Source organism: Otolemur garnettii, unplaced genomic scaffold (genome assembly GCF_000181295.1).
Source record: "Otolemur garnettii isolate 467f Iridium unplaced genomic scaffold, OtoGar3 scaffold00010, whole genome shotgun sequence".
NCBI classification, from domain to species: domain Eukaryota; kingdom Metazoa; phylum Chordata; class Mammalia; order Primates; family Galagidae; genus Otolemur; species Otolemur garnettii.
Genome location: NW_003852405.1, coordinates 276,326 through 296,698, shown reverse-complemented (window position 1 = coordinate 296,698; position 20,373 = coordinate 276,326). Strand labels below are relative to the sequence as shown.

At 36.4% G+C, this 20,373-nt stretch overlaps 1 protein-coding gene across 2 annotated transcripts in view; it reads right to left on the bottom strand.

Annotated features, from left to right (window-relative positions):
- Positions 1-1,620: 1,620 nt before the first annotated feature.
- The window catches only part of DRAM2 (DNA damage regulated autophagy modulator 2), a 27,051-nt gene continuing 8,298 nt past the window's right edge, over positions 1,621-20,373 (bottom strand). Inside the window, exons 1-8 of one of the 2 annotated variants that reach the window (XM_003784035.3) lie at positions 17,432-17,536; positions 15,972-16,116; positions 11,400-11,467; positions 9,809-9,948; positions 4,063-4,240; positions 3,467-3,549; positions 2,452-2,544; positions 1,621-1,977 (exon numbers count right to left, since the gene is read on the bottom strand). In XM_003784035.3, the coding sequence (XP_003784083.1) occupies positions 1,867-1,977; positions 2,452-2,544; positions 3,467-3,549; positions 4,063-4,240; positions 9,809-9,948; positions 11,400-11,467; positions 15,972-16,102 (804 nt within the window). In that variant the 5' untranslated portion in view covers positions 16,103-16,116; positions 17,432-17,536 and the 3' untranslated portion in view covers positions 1,621-1,866. Of the gene's footprint in view, positions 1,978-2,451; positions 2,545-3,466; positions 3,550-4,062; positions 4,241-9,808; positions 9,949-11,399; positions 11,468-15,971; positions 16,117-17,431; positions 17,537-20,373 lie in introns of those variants that run through there. The other variant, XM_012801765.2, reaches the window with a different exon arrangement.

Sequence of the window (20,373 nt, the reverse complement as noted above, 5' to 3'; positions counted from 1 at the left end):
CATGCCACAATGCCTGGCTATTTTTTGGTTGCAGTTGTCATTGTTGTTTAGCAGGCCTGGGCTGGGCTTGAACCACCATATTCAGTATATGTGGCTGGCACCCTACTCACTGAGATATGTATGGGCACCAAGCCTAGCAACTGATTTCTAATTGAGGTCTCCACAGTACAAATATTTTCCCTTAAATTCCTCCTTCTTACATTTTTAACATTTTCTCACATTTTCTGCCGGTCTTGGAACCACTTCTAAAAACATAAACCTTGTTAACTCTATTCAAAGATTCTTTTACAAATCAGTTTTCCACAGAGCACTTTCTAAATAAGCATTTTCTTTTTAAATTTCATCAGGGATCTATAAACCATTCTTTACCTACAGAGATCCAAAAGTACCCAATCATTTGCATGACCAGAAAAAAGGACAAAATTGTTTTGATAGATGCATGTATCGCAATTATTTTACATATAGTTTTTATTGGATTTCTGATTTTGTTCCTTAGAATTTTGGCTGTACAAAGATTACAGCTCCATGCATGGAGCTAGAACATATCCTACTTAATAAAGTATCTCAAGAATGGAAGAAAAAATATCCCATGTACTCAGTACTATTATGAAACCAATTTATAATCACTCACACTTTCATATGAAGAATAGATCACAACTATGGCCCAAGATGAAGGACAGAGGAGGGAGGATGGGAGGGGAGGGGGAAAGTCAGATTGAGGGAGGGTGAATTATGGGATCACACTTTGGTGCATAATGTAAGGGTACATGTCAGATCTATTAGTATAGAGTATAAATGTCTTAACATAGTAATTAAGTAAACGAGATGAGGTATATATTAACCAGTGTGATCTAAGCATCCCTAATTCTATATGAAATCAGCACATTGTACCTAATAAATGAATTAATGTATACATGAAAAAAATAAAAAAATCCAAAGATTACAGCCTATTAAAAAGGCTTAATACTTACCTGTTCAAGGACTACTTTTACAAGTAATTATAATTTGCTAAAAGTGAAAATCTAACAAAGTATTGATTATTGTTGGGGTGACTTTTGTTTGATATTAATCATATCTGCTATTATTAACAAACTTCTCACCCTTATATAATACAATCCTTGTTTTATATAAAACATGATTGACGTTAATTTAACTACAGGGACCACTCTCATTCATCGTGAATTAAAATATACCAGAGACTAAACTTTATGAAACTATTGCAAGTATATATGATAGACCAATTAGTATAGTACCTGGCCTTATAGCCAGAAAAAAAAAAAAAAATCAATACTTACAGAATCTCTTAGGTAAAACTTAAGCCATGGAAGAGCTCACATGAATTCAAGTCTACTTTCCTTTATTGGTAGACCCCAGAACGAAAAAATTTTAAAGACTATGAGAAATGTATTAACATGGTAAAACTCCTGCTTGAACACCCAATTCTAAAGGATTTAATGACCAATGCTTATTATTTAGAGTTGTGGAAAATGTTGCTCTTAAATGTGCTCCCAACAAAACATGCTTTACAATGACTTACAAAATGTGAAAGGCTGAGTTGCGTTGACAGCTTGGTGCACTTCAAGTTTTCTCTCTTAAATAAAGTATAAAAGAACTACAATGTCAGAGTCCTTTGGTTTTATTTGCTGGATTAAAAAAGTATAGGCATAAATATTTTTAAAGTCATCTTGATGATATCCCATAAAATAACTCATCAAATGGCTTCTTTCATGTTTCCTGATTATCACTATTCATCAATGTTACTGTTAGCCTTGATTAGTTGAAATTTTCAGAGCAGAATAAAAAAATTTTGTGAACCTTTCTCCAATCCCTGAGAATCAAAATAATTTATAGAAATACTTTATCCTTTCATGAAAAATCTCTGGACAGTAGTCGTGTTCGTTCATTGTTAATAGGGCAAGGCGCAGTGTCATATAGGGTCAATCCATGTAAACTGGCTTCCACCCGTAAAGAAATTTTCTGGAACAGAAAAGAAAATTATATATAGAACTTTTCTTCTTCAAGCAAGATTATGTCTTCAACATGTCTGTAGATTACATTTTGTGATTAGGAATATACATCAATTCTAATGGGTAACAAGAGTGACAAAGCTGTTGTATAGCCAAAGGTATCATCTTTATTACCAATTAATCCAGGAAAACAAGCTTCTCTATTTCATAAGTTCCCTGTTTTTCTCTGGTTTCTACTAAGAATCAGTAAAACTACATCTTGAGAATGTAAATCTACACAGACTTGATGAAAATTCTATGAAAGAACTTCTTGAAACTGGTTTTAGAACCTCACATTTAAGGCTGAGTCTTGCAGCAAAACACTATTTCTCTAAGCCCAGGACAATTTACCTAGAAAGTTACATCATTTTAAAAAGCTGGAGACTATCCTATGGACACTTCTCTTATTTCACAACTACATAAATATAATACTGTGTTTTCTTACCTGAAAATCACGAATGTAAGTCAGGAAAAAACCAAAGAAGGAAACTGACATAGACCATTCAGCTGCAGTTGTAATCATGTGTACCACATAACCCTTGAATGACAGAATAAAAATAAAAAAATAATTTTTGCAAAATTTCATTCACGACCTATACTACTTCTCAAATTTAAAAAATATAATAATTCTTATAAACCAATCTGCCTTATAAAAATCAACCCCTTAATTTACTGAACATACTTAGAGAACTAAAGAGCAGACATTAGGAAGTCTTCCTAATGATATTAGCTATCTTTCTTTCACCTAGAGCAAATAAAATTTCCACTTAAATAACTCAGAGAGAATAAGAGTGTGTCTAGCCTACAGTCAAGGAGTAATGATTGCCTCTCCCAATACCACCAGATTCATAAAATGCTGCTAAGGAGAGTGTAACAACACTCAGGACAACTTAGTAAGTGCTACTTTTAGAGTATTAAATAGCATCTGGGTTATAATTAGGAGAATTTAGTAAATTATGTTCAGAAAGAATTCTTAAAAATAAAATAAAATGCTACTGTGTGGTTTGTGGAAACAGATGAATTCATTTTATTATTTATTTAGTATAAGTCCCTTCTCTTATTCTCAGGACCAAAGATGTTATCTCCATTCAGATATCTACTATATTAGAAGACAAACACAGAGTCCATAATGTATTTCCAGATTAAAGGTAGGAGAAGACACTTTTTTTAACTCAGAAAACAAATATTCTAAAAATAAAAACTCTCAGTTGAGCACATACTATACCCACATTTAGGGGAGTCAATTTCTGAGAAAACCCTTTTGCCATCACAGTTTCTTTGAGTCTTTAAAACATCCACAGATCATAGATTCTACATAACCACTATCATAACTAGAAAATTATCCTAATACGTAACTGATTATTACCAAACAAGCTTATTAGTGATAAAATGAAAAATACTTCAAAAGTCAATGAAAATAGCCATCTTGAATGTAAGTTTTATAGATTCTAAATTCTTACTTTATCCTCAGGGTTCCAGTGGAGTTTCTGTACTATATCAGTCCCAAATTTCCCACTGTACAAAAGTGATGAGCAAGTCAGCACTATAAAAAAATAAGTCAAGGAAGAATCTCAGAAAAGATCTGTAAGTTTAAATTAGATTCAAAACAAAAACCAAGAGGGTTACTCGTATTACCAAAGCCCAAACCCATTTTCTTAAAGACTTAATGTTACACAGCAGTAGTATTACAAAACATACAAAATGCCAGAATATCACTACAAAATGGTACTCATAGTCAACCCCCTCCTTTCCTCAGAAAATTAGCAGTTCAATCAAACTTCTGTTAGATAATTGTTCTTAGGGAGGGCATTACTCTTCTACTTCTTTGAACTGAGTAAAATCAGGCTAAACATTATCTTTGCTCCCAGCTCAATTACTGAGGTCCTATATAAAACCTGAATTTCATGTTTCATATCCTTTAACTTAAGGTTATGAACCTAAGAATTTCTCTTCAAAAAAACAAAACAAAACTCCTTAACATGTGCCAATTATGTTCACTTAAATTCTGTTACTCAATTTTTTCCCAGTAATAGCCACATTTTACAGTGAAGGATACTGATAAGGGCACTTACTCCACACCAGATAACCAACAGGAGTCTGATCCAGAAGACTTGTTTGCCATGAATTTTGGGCTGCATTCGGTAGGAAAGGATGGTCTGAACAAACATATATAATGAACCCATACCAAAAGTGAGCACACCTCCACTAACATGTACAGGAAAAAGGACTGTTTTCTGAGAGACAGAAAGAAGGAATAAGTCAATAGAGAAACTCAGAATACATTGGCAATATAATATTTCAAAGCACAAGCCAGAGATTTTGCTAGGACATTCACCATGCATCTCTGTTGACTCTACAAAAATACTTATTACATGAGGATTATAGTAAAGTCTAATTGTTTCATATGCTACCACTGACGATGACAGTAATTATTCATTTATTCTTTTACTCTTTTTTTTTTTTTTTTTGAGAGAGAGTCTCATTATGTCACCCTCGGTAGAGTGCCCTAGCATCTCAGCCACCTCCAACTCTTGCCTCAGCCTCCCGAGTAGCTGGGACTACAGGTGCCCACTACAACTCCTGCTATTTTTTTTTTTTTTCCTGGTCGTAGATGTCACTGTTTGGCAGGCCTGGGCTAGATTCAAACCCACCAGCTCAGGTGTATATGGCTGGCACATTAGTTGCTGAGCTATAGGCAGGGACCCTACTCTTTTACTTATTTAATAGTATGTTTATTAGGTGCCTATTCAGTGCTAGGCACTATTCTAAGTCTTCAGATACATTAGTGAATAAAATAGACAAAAATCCAGCCCTCATAGAATTTAGTGAAGATATACAAACAAGTGTTGGGTGATGTTCTTTCTCACGGGGAGAGAAGGACGGCTTGGCCGCAGGTGCAAGCTCGCTCCTAGAATTGTTTAAAAGCAAGAAATGACTACACACTCTTAGGTGGCATGTAGCAAAATGTCTTTATTTTCTACTCCTTTTTATTGGGAGCTAGTCACGTACACCACATTGATCGATAATCCTAACATCCTCATTTCTTATCTTAAACTATAAAAAAGAAAGAAAGTCCAGGAATGTGAGATAGCCATCATAAGATCAGCCTAAAGAAAGAAAATCCGGGAAAGAAAGACAACCATCTTAAGCTAGCCTCAGGCTATTCCTCTTGGAAGATCTAAAAGAACAATACATTATCTGACTTCTATTGTTAAAGTTAAAGGTTAGGATAAACAGAGGAGTAAAACCTTTCTCTTCTATGTACTCAATTAAATTTCCGAGAAACTGGCTTCATGACTGTTTTCTTATGGCTTTGGAGACCCTGCAGTTACGATGGAGTATTTTACTCGACATCATTACGATGGAGTTTTTCTTTTTACTCACATCAACCTTTGAGTCATGTCCTCTGCACAGATGGGCGGTTTCAACCCTTATCTGACAGGCTGACTTGACTGCACAGTCGGGGTTACCTGTAAGAGGTTTTTACGCCTGGCTTGCAGGCCCCCACCTTGTTTTCTCAGGTCGTTTAGGGCCTCGACAAAAGCACATAATACTCACAAGTCTTTTCGCTCAGTTCTGGAATTAAAAGAGCACATTTTGGAGCACTGCCATTTGGAAATCTTCTATGCCGTAAGCTCCCGGCCGATGAATAAAGCCCTTCCTCTTATTAAAAAAAAAAAAAACAAAAAAAAAAACACATTTCATTTAATTTTTGTGGGGGTTTACCCCACAAACAAGCAATAAACTTTAGAAATCAAGAAATTCCACAGTATGTTAGATGTTGATAAGGGTCATAGAAAAGGTATAGTGGCAAGGTAAAGATCAGGATGGCCTAAAATACTGGAAATATCGAGTTTCAATTTAAATCTGATCTAAATATAAATAAAATTAATATTTCAAAATAGCCAAGAGAATAATTTGAATATCTCTAGCATAAAGACAGTTATTTAAGGTGATTTAAGCTATTCCATTACATTGATCTTTACAAATTACCCCCAAGTATGTACATCTATTATGTATCAAAAGATAAAATTAAAGTGAAAAATATATATATCCCTTAACAAAATGAAGACAAAAACAAGAGAAATTTACAGAGGTTTATGGGTGGTCAGAAGCAAATCTCTGATATAAAATTTTAAGTTATATATTGAATGATCTGTAATCTTTACTTAAAAACAGTCAATGAAACTTAGGAACTAATCTTCTTCTTACTTATCCTTACCCTTTTCAAAATTTTCTAGGAAGAGGATGCCACATAACAACACATAAATTCCATAAATTATGGAGTGTGCTGTCACAAACCAAGGAACATCAAAGATTACTGGCAACTGCCAGAAGCTAGAAAAAGATTCTTCCTCTGAGTCCCCTAGAAAGAGTCAACCCTACTAACACTTTGATTTCAGACTCCTGGCTTCCAGAACTTTGGGAGAACACATTTATATTGTGTTAAGCTACCCAGTTTGTGGTAGTTTGTTATGGCAGCTCTAGGAAACCAAAAAAATTTCTGCCTATAAATCCCTTACCAATCTCCTTGAGAATACATTTTCTAGGAAGGGAAAAAATAACTCTAAGTGGACATTGAGGACATTTACCACACATTTGTTTTGCTAAACACTGTATGTACACTTGCTTTTCAAAGAAATTATATTTATACAATATTTCTTGTTAGCTTTTTTTCAAATACCATATTATAGTGATTATTAGGCATCTCTTTAAATGCAATGAGAATTTTTTCCAATCCAGCTTAGTCCCTTTAACCTCTCCTAAGATCCTAAATAATTAACAAGAGCATGTTTGTGCTAAGTACCATGCTAGGTGTTAGAGATATAAAAGTGAACAAAACCACTGTGCTTGTAATTAGTGGAAAAATATATCAATTTTAAAAAATTGAAAAATAAATTTAAACAATCATTGACATAAAATTAGACTGTAATAAGAGCTATGAAGATTCAGTTTATGGAGGCTTGAAAAACACATACACACAAATATATATATGGCAGCAAAAGCTGACAGAAAAGACTTCCCTGAGCAAGTATGGTCTATGCTGAGACCTGTGTCTATTTAGCTTGGTTGTCGTGGCATACCAAAGGAAATGGCATATATGGGGTTGGACAATTAAGGTCATGAACTCACTGTAGAAAAAGTGCTACATTCAGCTCATTGCTGAATGGTCACCTTCAAAATACTCCCCTTGGTCATCTGGTAACCCCCGTGATAGTCATCAGTGAGGTGTGCAGAACTTTTTCTAGGAAGAGTTTGCAAACTTAATTGTCCAACCTCATAAAAAGTAGTTAAATAAGCCTACACAATGGAGACATTAAGAAGGGGAATGATGCAGAATAAGACTAAAGAGGTAGACATAGGCCAAGATCTTTGAGTTGATTAGATAGTTTGGCAGTTCACCAAATTATGTTTTCCTCTCTCAATTATCTCTTTTGATGCAGTTTTAGGAAGCAAGGTAAGAGGTATATATATTTTTAAAAAAACACTTTGACTACAGTATGAAGAAATGATTAAAGCAATGTGAATGCAGAGGAACCACTGAGGGAGGCTATGGCAGTAGATCAGGTGAGAGATGATGAAACCTAAATTGATAGAGAAAATGACAGTAATGAGGAAAGTAAACATGATAATGGAGAGAAGTGGACATATTCAAGAGGTAAAAACCAGTAAGTTCCTATTCTGTTTAAAACATAGTGCAAACTTCCCTTCTAAGCCAAGGTCTGTAATGGCAAACCATTTATAACCTAGTCTGTGGACAGTTTTTCCTATATAAATCAACTGGAGTTTGTCCCTGTGAAAGAGGGAAGAGGAAGAGGAGGAAATGCATTCATCAGTTTTAAATAAGTAGGGAAAGTTTACATTAAAAAGGAAGAAGAGTTACAAGAATCTGCTTATAAGCAGGGCCCAGGGATGAAGCCATCACTGAAAGATGAAGAGGACATTCAAAGATGTATGAAGAAATGTAATCAGGAGAGAAAAAGTAACTTGATTCAAAATAACAAGGCCACAAGGACTCCTGAGATAAGGTAAATTAGAATGAAAGCTGAAAACAACAAAAGAAAGATATAAGCTGTCTTAAGTGAATGAGATTAAGTTGGAAAGGCAGCTAGTGTGTTTGCTATCAGGAGCTGCTATTGGAATTTACTGGGTTGTGCAAACAAATATTTCAGATTCCTTTTTACCATATGCATGATGAGAAATACTGTTAAATTGATCAAGAGAAAACTGAAGCAAAGAATCATTACCCATAGTAGTGATACCCTCATAATCTCTGCACACTACCCATAAATTCCCCAGAACACTTTCACTGAGCTATGGAAACTTTTTAGAAAAGGCAGGAAGGACCCTATTTGTGGCATAGACAGCTAGCTAGCTGTGCACCCCAAATTTTTGTTTTCCTAATGCCCAGCAAAATGATATTTTTTTGGTAGAGCCCTGGCCTGCCTGCATTCCTCCCTCTCCACCACATCTAGCAAATGAATGCCAGTAGAATGACATGAGTCACTGTCAGGTGACAAAAATTCTCTCCTTGACCAGTTCTACTCAGGTTCCTCTGAACTCTCTTTTCAACCAGGCTGTGACTTTTGGGTTTCTGTGTTTGTCTCCACATTGTTCAATTTTAGCAAGAACCCTATGAAGTCAGTTTAGCCAGAATTCCTTGTCCTCTGTATCTGATCACTCTCAATATCTGGGTTCCTCAACCTCCACTATCCCCCAAGTGATGTCTTATCACACTGGCCTCTCCTCCAGCAAGAATCCTGTTAGGTCAGTACTGTATTTTGGGTGTTTGTCCCCTTCAAATCTCATGTTGAAATCTGATTCCCAATTTTGGAGATAGGAGCATAAAGGGAGGTATTGGATCATGTAATTGGATCCCTTATAACTAATGCCTTGGGTACAGGTGTGTGAGGTCTTGCTCTATTAGTTCCTATGCAAGTTGGTTGTTAAAGATAGCCTGGCACTTCACCCCTTGCTCTCCTGTTCCCTCTCTTGCCATGTAATCTCTGCACACACCATCTCTCCTTCACCTCCTGCCATGAGTGGAAGCAGTCTGAAGCTCTCACCAGAACAAGATGCTGCTGACATGCTTCTGAAAAATCATGTGTCAAATAAACCTCTTTTCTTTATAATACCCAGCCGCAGGTATTCCTTCAAATGAACTAAGATAGTTACTTTAGCCAGAATCCCTCATTACTGCTAATGTCCAGACTAGAAATTTACTATCCACTGAAATTTACCCCCACCCTGTTCCTTAGCTATAAATTCCCTCTTTTCCTTATATTGGAGATTCAGCCCAAAAGCTGACTGCTACTTTAAGTATTTATTTCATTATTTCACCCTAAGAAAAAGATAGAAGAGGTACAGATATTCCCTTTATCTCCTCTGTTAGGTTAGGCACCTAAGAATGCAGGCAATCAAAGAAACATCTAAGCAAGTAGATAAAATGGGTAAATAACTGTACCTTGTTAGGCATATTAAAAACTGTTAATTGTGTCACTTATAATTTATATCAATTCTATTTGGTCTTGAAGTAATCTCTAACCAATAATATAGAGTCTAATAATTGTCCTGTGGATCCTAAGAAAGTTAGAATAATTTGTATTTATTTTGATTATTAAATGTGTATTTTTCTAATTGTGAAGGTAGCTATTTCTAAGAGAGCCAAATAATTTAAAGGCAGTTAACTCTATTTTGTTAAGGTAAAGAAAAAATAATAGCATGCAACTATTTCAGATTTTGTTTTTAGTGTATATATGTGTATTCTTCAGGAAAATACTTATCTGGGCTAAAATACAAACCTGGAAGTTTGCCACAAGAGAAAGTCCTAAACAACTCAGTATTCCAAGTATAAGGCCAGCCTTGTTTAATTTGATGATACAGTTCTCTTCAGGATTCAGAGCATGAACTTGCTTATAACGAACATAAATGGTAGCAACACCTGGGAACAGATAACCCCCCAAATGACAAAATAATAACTAAGAAATAGCTGCCAATGAAGAGTTCACAAAAGTGACTCCTAGGATTTTCCTTTTATAATTAATCTGAGAGAAAATAAAAACAGCTGTAGGTTGTTTTTTTTTCATAGAGATAGAGGTCTTGCTATGTTGCCCAGGCCTGAGTCAAACTCACTCAAGCAATCTTCTTATTTCAGACATTTGAGTAGCTAGGACGTCCTATAGGTTTTTTAAAAAATCTTAAAGTTTTATTATAAAAGTACTGATCTCTCCCCATGATAGCAAATAATTAGCCTTCCATGGGTCTCACATTTGCAAATACAGCAGAACCTCCATAGTTGATCACCTGTTTAAACTGACCTAATTTTCATAGACATGTGCCATATGTACTCAATGGAAATTCCTTGTGTTGATCACCTTTGTATGTTGATTAGTTTGTTACAGTCCCTTGGATGGTCAACTTACAGAGGTTCTACTGTATTTAGGATAAAACTTAGATCTTAAGTTTGATGTTTTCTCAAAATTTCTAATGACAAGTTACACAAAACACAAAATATTTTTACAATAAGCACCAAATCAAAAGTAACTACCTCTAGAATGTGGATAAAATGGACCTAAGCAAAACAAACAACAAACAAAACCCAAAAAGTTTATTTGCCTCATCTACGTATTTCAAATTACAACTTAGCCCAATCAGATATAGTAGCCAATTATAAAGGAAAAAAGCCCACCTTACCTATCTGCGAGTCAAGAATGGGACAAATTGAATTTTCTATTGCAGAAATATTGTCAAGAACTCAGCAGTGTAGAAAACATAACTGAGATACACTTTTGTAGACATGTTTCTGAAGAGTTTAGTCACAAAAGTGAATTTCTGTAAATTGAATGATCTTCCATTTTTGACCCAAGCAAATAAAATAGAAAAATGCAATTTTTTAAAATATTTACACGTGATAGGAAAAACATTTTAGTAAACCATTAATAAAAATTTGTTCAAAATAAATAAATAGAAATGTAAAATATTGTAGTAGCAATACATTTGGCATTATTATATTACTCAAATATCAAAACATGATTCTACTTCTATTCTCAAACATCTAAACTGTTTACCTGAAAGGAATTTAGTTGGGATTAGTTGTGGTCAATTGTGTTTCCTACTGGTTGCTTAAGAAGCCCCAAGAAATATATGGTTATACTTTACTTAACAACTTCTATTTGAATGAGTTCTCAAATAGCTCTCTCTATATTTTTTAAAGACTTCTGTAATTTAGCATTCTAGAAAAGGGTTTTCTTTTATAACTGTGATCAATAACTGATAACGTTTATTCAAGTATAACTAGAAAATGAAACAAGGAAAACAATAGTGTTTAAAGGAGAAAACACAGTAGCAATTTAGCTATTAACTTTTATTATTAAAACCACTCTCGTTACTTACCTAAAACTGCAGTGATATTGAGCATTGCCCCAAACAAGCATTTTTCTGGAGCTACTGTACCAGTGTCACTGAAAGAAAAAAAAGGAAATATGGGTTTCTCACATTAGATATACACAAGGATTTCTTCTAAGGGATAAGAAGTAACGAGTTACTTCAAACTCTTTATCTTATGCATGCCTATGAGCTTAACTCTCACATCAGTTTCTTAAGGAGAACATAACAATTTGAGCTCACAAATACTTGCCTACTTCACTTTCTACTCACATCATTTAAGATTTTTTTTTCCTACACAATAGAAATCTATATAAATTAGCCTTAAAAAGCTATCCCTGGTATGTTAACACTGTGCTATCAACTAGGCAGATGAGTTTATCTGTCCCACCAGAAGAATATCCCCCTAAAAACCACAGGCCCTTTCATAACTCTGTCTTTTTAGACCTGTTGTTGACTCTGAGTATAGTTCAATTAATACATTTTCACCTACTGATCAATCTAAAAAATATTTACCAAGCTCTTACCATATGCTAGACACCATTTTAGGGCTAGGAATATAGAGGTAAGTGAAACAGATTGATGCCCTTGGCCTTAGGCGGCTTCCACTCCTGACCAGTTTTAAGCTCTCTCCCCCGTAAAGCCTTGGACAACTCCTCTAGCACACTGTCCAGACTTTCATTAAAATCACTTATCACACTGTACTGCAATGTATATTTAAATTCCTTTCTTTCAGGGTAGTAGAAAATAAGGACCCAGATTAAAATCCCAACATTTTTTGTAAGACCTTGGATTCAATCTTTTAGATAAAAGATTTTAAACTGCTTCTTCATTTGTAAAATGGGGCTACTCATTCCCTCCCAACCTCATTGGAGCAATACAAGCATGAAATAAAGTGTGGTAATGTATGTTAAGTATCTAGTATACTAAGTAGCAGGCTCAGAGGAGCCATCCATTAAATATGAGTTATTTCCTCTTCCTTCAAACTACTATAAACATTAAAAAGACAAAGTCCTGGCCTTCAATTGCTGTCCTATTGGAAAGAGAAAATCAGGATCTCAACAAAGACAATGGAATGGAAATAAAAAAGAAGTAGAAAGGCATGTTTCTCAAGGAATCAGTAAGATTTGGTGAACAGCTGGACTGGGGGGGTTAAGTAAAAGAAAAAGTATTAAACATTTAAGTAATAAACATAAATTGTAAGGGTCGGATCCTTATAATTCCATGAGTCATTCTCTTAAAAAATTAAAATGTGCAGGGAGCCGGGAGCGGTGGCTCATGCCTATAATCCTAGCATCCCAGCACTCTGGGAGGCCAAGGCAGGTGGACTGCCTGAGCTCACAAGTTCAAGACCAGCCTGAGCCAGAATGAGACCCCCGCCTCAAAACATAGCCAGGCATTGTGATGGGTGCCTATGGTCCCAGCTACTTGTGAGGCTGAGGCAAGAGGATCACTTGAGCCCAAGAGTTAGAGGTTGCTGTGAGCTATGACTCCATGGCATAGCACTCTACCAAGGGTGACAAAGTGAAATTCTGTCTCAAAAAAAAAAAAAAAAGAAAAGAAAGAAAAGAAAAGGGCAGTGCCTGTGGCTCAAAGGATTAGGGTGGCCCCATATGCCAGAGGTGGTGGGTTCAAACCCAGCCCCGGCCAAAAAGTGCAGTGACAATGGAGAAACAAAAAATAAACAATTATAAAATAATAAAATGTATTTTTACATACAAAAGATTTTGTATCGCTTCTTAGCCTTTGGGCTAAGATCAAGTGAAGATTTTATAACTCTCTGATCATCTTCAGGAATTGAGGAATAAAGAGTTTTTCTATGCCTTCTACCTTTCAAATTTTCTACAATGTGTATGTATTATTCTTTTAAAAAGTCAATATTTTTAATAGTTGCATTCCAAATGATGCCACTGTTTTGGATGACCCCAAAATAAACAAAGGGCATGCATTTCCAAGAGGGTTGGCTAACAGTGTTCCTTCTTTTAACAGGGGAACAAAATAACATTAAGTGGCCTAAAATGAAAACAGCCACGCCCATCACCTTATTAGCAAAGTACTATATCCCAGTAATCACCAAACTGTTTTGATCTCATACCACCCCCAAAAGAATCTGACCATATAACTTCAAAATACATGTATTTATTATATTATTGTTCCATATATTAAATACCAGTAAGGCTTAAATATTTTTAGATTAAAAAGCAAACCTAGATATTATAATATCTTCTTCTTATACCCCAGTGGAACCAACTAAGAGAACACATGAAGTATACTTGCAGTGAAACTGCTTTTGAAATGAAATTTACATTTGGTTACATCTTTTGGGGCTATAATAACGAAACCTTTAGGACAGCATTTATGAATGGAAAGGAACTTTGCAGAGTATCTATTATAGTTTAATCCTTCTGCAGATAAAGGAAGTGAACTTGAGAACTAAACATAAGTACTAGATTAATATATGTATTTAAATACATATTTTAGAATTCTGTGGAAAGACTCCAGGGTAATGCTAAGTTTGTTTCTAGAAAAAGAGAAAAAAAGAAAGAGAGGGTTGGGAAAGGAAGTGACTAGGGTACTATTAACAAAATCACAGGCAGTATCATCAGGGAACTGAAACTCTGAGAAAAAACCCAATCACTTCTTAAATGATTACATCTTCCCTTGGTATGTGTGGGGGACTGGCTCTAGTATGTGCCTTCAGAAACCAAAATCTAGCAATGCTCAAGTCCCATACATAAAATGGCACAGTATTTGCATATAACCTACGAACATCCTCTTGTGTATTTCTATAATCATCTCTGAATTACCCAACATTATAAACTACACATCACTTCATTTGTGTGGATTCAAGAAGTACTTGGCAAATGGCAAATTCAAGTTTTGCATTTTGGAACTTTTTTTTAAAATGATGTTATCTTTATTAAAATGTCTTTTCTTTGACTTCATAGTGTATTAGTATACATGAATACTTTTGGTAACTATAAAGAAATATTGTTAAAGATGACAAAATAATAATCAACTTGAAGGTTATCAACACCTGGGGGTTCCTCTTTTTTCTTTTTTTTTTCCTTTTATTAAGTCATTTACACATAGATCATGAATATATTTATGCACATGTGGGGTATAATGTGTTGATTTTTTTATACAATTTGGAGTGCATACATCAAACTAATTAATATAGCTTTCACCTCATTTGCTTGACTATTGTGTTAAGACATTTATGTTCTATACTTGATAGATTTGACTTGTACCCTTGCAATATGTTCCACAGGTCCCACTGTTTACCTTCCCTCTATCTCAAAACTTTATGGAATTTTCTTTGCCAGAATATTTTCAATCTGCAGTTGGTTGAATGCATGAATGTGGAACTCATGGAGTGATGACTTTAGTAAAGCTCTTTAAAATGAAAGCAGACAAGTACTAAGAAGAAAAAAAAATAAAGTGAAGAACCTCCATCAATCTTAATATGTGTCTTCTCTTGGAGTTAATAAATAATGGTCAGGCTCCTTAAGCTTCATGTTTCTCTAGCAGAATGTAAAGTTCTATGTTTGAGATCTTCACTAGAGCATTGTTTGTAACAGCCAGAAAAAGGGGGAGAGAAGATAAACAAGCAATATCAATATGCTATCATTTTTTATAAATGAGACAAAATGAAAAGCCCAAAAAATGTTAAAAGAAAAAAAAGAAGAAAAGAGAGAGAGAAAAAATAAAAAAAAAAAAAAAAAAAACAAACCAAACTCTGGAAGGAAACCTACCAAACTATGAGTCATTTCTGAACTGCTAGGGATCAGAAAGGACTTTCACATTTTATTTTTATAATCATTCTGGTCTTATTTAAAATTTTATTCTGATAATTACTTCCTACTTGTGTAATTGGGGAAAAAAGGGTATGGATAGAGTATATACAATTAAGTACCCACCTTTACATCATCACTAGTTGTGAGATTTCAAAAATATTACTGATAAATTTTGACACTTAACATGTCAAAAATATCTCGGCAGCATGCCATAAAGAATATGAGCACAGCCCCCAGAGTCAAATTGCTCTCATTTAAATCTTGGTTCCAACACTAACTGAGTTATGTGCCCTTGAGCAAATAACTTAACCTCCCAGACCTCATTTCTTCCTCTCTCAAATGAGGATAATAGTTCCTATCTCCTATAAGACAAAGAGAAGGCTCACATTACCCTGTACATTGTGAGTAGATCAATAAATGTTTATTACCACTGTCTTTTCATATTTTTATTGTTATTTCTAGCATTTGAATTTTAAGAGGAGATTAATTTCAATTCTATCTTCTGAGATAACCTCAAGTCCTTATTTGGGAATCAGGGTACTAAAGAATCACAATTCAATTCACTCACTCAATCTTATTCTGCTGTTTCCACATTTCTCTAGCATGCAGAAAAAACCAAATTCAAGTTCCTTTTTATATTCCCTTTATGGCTGTAATGCCAATATAAAATCTGATCTCTAAAAAGTTGACATTAAATGTTCGTTTAACATTAAAAGGTTGACATTAAATGTTAAAATAAAAATGAGACAAAGATTCTTCTATACAAAGAATACATCCCACTGACCTGATGTAAGGCAAGGCAGGGTCTACATGGTGAAGCGTTATTGCAGTAATGTATGAAAACATTACAGCAGCAGATGTCCAAATTACAAGAGCTGAAGGAAGAAAACTGAGGCCTTGCTGAAACCACCACATTTTCAACAAGTCTTCTGAAATAGAAACATTGGAAAAGATAATTCATGAGGGTTTCCTCCATCCTACTCTAGCCATCCACATTCTTCTTCACATTCATAGTAAATGGAACCAAGACACACCAACTTGACACAGCCACAAACTTTCTGTCCTATCGCCCCACACATAATCAAGTACCATATACTATTTATTCTACTTCCTACATTTCTATCAAATATACCCCTTCTCTTTATCTTACTACCACTACTCTACCTAAATAACCATCATCTCCCGGATGGATTATTATCATAACTTCCTAAAGGGTTCTTGTGATATTGTGAAATATATATGTATTTGTTCTTTCTTAATCCCACTTCTAGGCAAAAAGCTATCAAAACCTTGGAATATGCAGAGTGATTAAAAGTGTCTTTTATGGGGTAATGAGATGACTAGGGGCTTGTAGCTAGTCATCTCATTGGAATGGGAGCTGGTCACAGGAAAAAACTAAGGCATGATTAAAGGGTTGAGACTTTTAGCCTCATCCCACCTCCTAAACTTTGGGGAGGGGAGGGGAGAGTGAATGTTAAGTTAATTGCTAATGGCCAATGGTTAAATCAATCATGGCTACCTAATAAGTATTCCATAAAAGCCAAAAAAACTGAATTCAGAGAGCTTCCAGAGTGCCAAACATGTGGAATTTTCTGGACAGTGGCACACCTGGAAAGGGTAGAAAAGATCTGCACTCTTTCCCACATGCCTTGCTTCATGCCTCTTTTTGTGCATATCCTGTGTTATAAACCAGTCAATGTTTCCCTGAGTTCTTTGAGCCACTCTAACAAATTAAATGAATCAAGGAGGGGTAGTAAGAACCCTATTTTTAACCCTGATGGGCTCGGAAAAAAAAAAAAAACCCTATTTTATAGCTGGTCATCACCTGGGGCTAGTGATTATCACCTGACATGAGAGGTAGTCTTGTGAAACTGAGCCCTCAACCTGTGAGAGCTGACACTATCTCCAGGTGGATATTGTCTGAATTAAATCGAACATTCAGCTGGTGTCTGCTCCAGAACTTATTTGATTGCTTGCTGGTGAGAAGAAATCCCTACACGCTTCTTGGTGATCTGAGAAGTGTTCTGTGTTGATTACTGAGTGACTTTGGATTTTCCTATGTTACTCAATCCTCCTCCAGTCTTAAAAACAATCAGTCTAGATTCCACTCTAAAACCAAAGTGAACCTTCAAATTTTAAAGTGCCAATCTGACCACATTATGGTCCTTATACAGAATCTTTCAGGGTTTCCCATATGTCCTTACAAACTTAAGGTCAAGGTCTTTGCATCACATCTATACATACCTTTCTATTAATATATTTACTTCTGGAATTCTGGAAGGATGGCTCTGGTAGCAACCCTCAGCAGAGGCTCCTGAGCAGAGGAAGAAAACTTGGACGGAATTGGATTCTATGAAGCCAAAGTGGGGAGCTGAGCCAAGAAAGAAGTACGGTAAGCTGTAACTCCAAGGAAGAGCATTTAAGAAAACAAATTTCAGGTACAAAGCCTATCAACTAGAGGATGGGAGACCCTTTCCCTAAGCAGGAGGCCAGCCGCTGGCTATCTGTGAATGATCAGGGAACAAAAGACCTCTCATTTTACCTCACTGATCAAAGCTCTTAAACTCCAGGTCTCTTTCTCCAGGAAGGTCCCACTTATGAACTTAGACACACCCCACCAGGTATAAAATTGAACAGTTATGTTCCCCCACAAGTCCAAACTCCCAGTCCACCTTTCCTCTTCGCATGGCAGTCTGAAGTTCTGCCCCCTGCAGAACACAAAATGTTTGGTCTTGTCCTAAGAGATCTGGGTATAGTGTGGACTACCAACCATCAGGACAAAATCTGTGACTAACGGGAAAGAAAGAGGGTGTGAGAAAAAAGGGACACTTGGCGGGAGGAGCAGTCCCCTGGTTATGACTATGCCCAGCCAGTGGTGGTGTTGATCTTCGATTTGGGCTGTCTGGTGGGACGGGGTGCAGAACCCCGGGTCTGATGGCACCCATAGCGGGAGAGTGGTTGCCCCGTGTGGACTGAGTTTGGCAGACAGGGCTGGTCTCCAGCCTCTGCTGGGCCTGCAAGCACAGGCTTGCTATGCATAGACTGAGACCTGAGAGCAAGGATGTGGTCCCCTGATTCCAAAAGAATTCTCAAGCAGTGGCTTGCTAGGTATGAAACAAGACCTGAGGGTGAGGGCATGGTCCTGTTACCAGTGGGGCTGGTGACCAAAGGCTTACCAGGTGAGGACTGAGACATGCGGGTGGGGTACAATTCCCTGACCCTAACAGAGCCTGCAAACACAGGTTTGCCAGGCAGTGGACTGAGATTGGCAGGTGGGGGCATGGTCACCTGACTCAAACTGGTCTGGCAAGCAGAGGCTAGCTGGATGTGGACTGAGACCGGTGGGTGGGGGCCTGTGAACAGAGAAATGGACAACAGTGTGGACTGAGTCTGGTAGGTGTGACTGTGGATCCCTGGCTTCAAGTGTGCTGTTGGAGACCCTTGAGCCCCTCTGTTGAGCAGGGTTTACACTGCCTGAGACAATTTAATTGGAACCTATGTCTGGGGCTGTCCACTTGGGGGCATTCTGAGGTTGACCTTCAAAATTCTATAGCCAAAAAGAACTGAAGGATGGGGGCGAGGTACCACAGCTGTTTGTATCTCTTCACAGTCAAGATTTAAACCTAATACTGTGGCTTCTTAGGATAGGGTAGAGGTTGGCTGTTATCAAAACAGAGCTACCTTGCACAATCTCACCAAGTAGGTCCTCAGAGTCTCCAGCAAAAACTCTGAAAGGGGCCTTTGTAACGTTGTAGGCAATAAGCCACAATTACAAAGACTAGCGCTTTGGTAAGAGGCTGTCTCTACTATCTGGAAACCCAAATTCAATCCCACCCTACCAGTTCTAATAACCAAATGGTGGAAAATAAACATAGTGTGACCCAATAGAAGAATTCTGGCAACATGAATAACCAGAGTAGATCAACCCTCCCAAGAAATGACAAAGAAGATACAACTACAGATGGCATGCATGGACAAATGGCAGTAATGTCAGAAATCTAATTCAGAATATGGATTGCAAATAAGATAAATAGAATGGAAGAAAAGATAGAAATTGAATTTCAAAGAGTTCTAAAGTTGTCTCAAGAAATTAAAGAATTCAAAGCCCAAGTTACCAAAGATATGGACATAATGAGAAAAGAGATAGCAGAGCTCAAGGAAATTAAAAAGTTGAGGAGCTCCAAAATAGAGTAGAATCCCTCAGTAATAGAGCAGACATGGCAGAAGAAAGGATCTCTGAAACTGAAGACAAAGGTTTTGAACGTTCCCAAACACTCAAAGAGGCAGACAAATGGAGAGCAAAAACTGATCATTCCCTGAGAGAGTTGTGGGATCACTCCAAAAGATCAAACATTTGCCTTATAGGACAGATGTTCTAGGCCAAGAGATTTTGGAGGAGAATTTCCCAAGCATTACAAGAGATACAGAACTTCAGATATCAGACAGTTTCAGAACTCCAGCAAGACTCAATCCAAATAAAGCATCTCCTAGATACATTGTGATTAACTTTGCCAAAGTTAAGATGAAGGAGAAAATTCTGCAAGCAGCCAGATGTAAGAAAAGCATCACCTACAAGAGGGAGAAATATCAGAAGGCTTGCAGATCTCTCACCTGAAACATTTCAAGCCAGAAAAAGATGGTCATTGACCCCTAATCTCCTAAAACAAAACAACTTCCAGCCAAGGATCCTGTATCCAGCTAAACTGAATTTCATTTGTGATAGAGAAATCAAATACTTCAATGACATAGACATGTTGAAGAAATTTGCCATAACTACAACAGCTCTCCAGGATATTCTCAGACCCATCCTCCATAACAACAGTGCAATGCTGTACTTCCCAAGTAAACTCACCCAGAAATTTTTGAACAAAACCCAACTTCCACAGTGGTGAAAGGATTAAAAATGTCCCCTGGACAGCCGAAAATCATAACACCCAAAACACAACCAGGCTTATCATCGATTCTCTCAATTAATGTGAATGGTTTTAATTGTCCTTTAAAAAGGCATAGGCTGGCTGACTGGATACATAAACGCAGACTGGATATCTGCTTTATACAAGAATCTCATCTTACCTTAAAGGATAAAAATAGACTCAGGGTGAAGGGATAGAGTTTTTAATATAGGCAAATGGAAACCAGAAGAAAGCAAGGGCTGCAATGTTAGTAGCAGATACAATTGGCTTTAA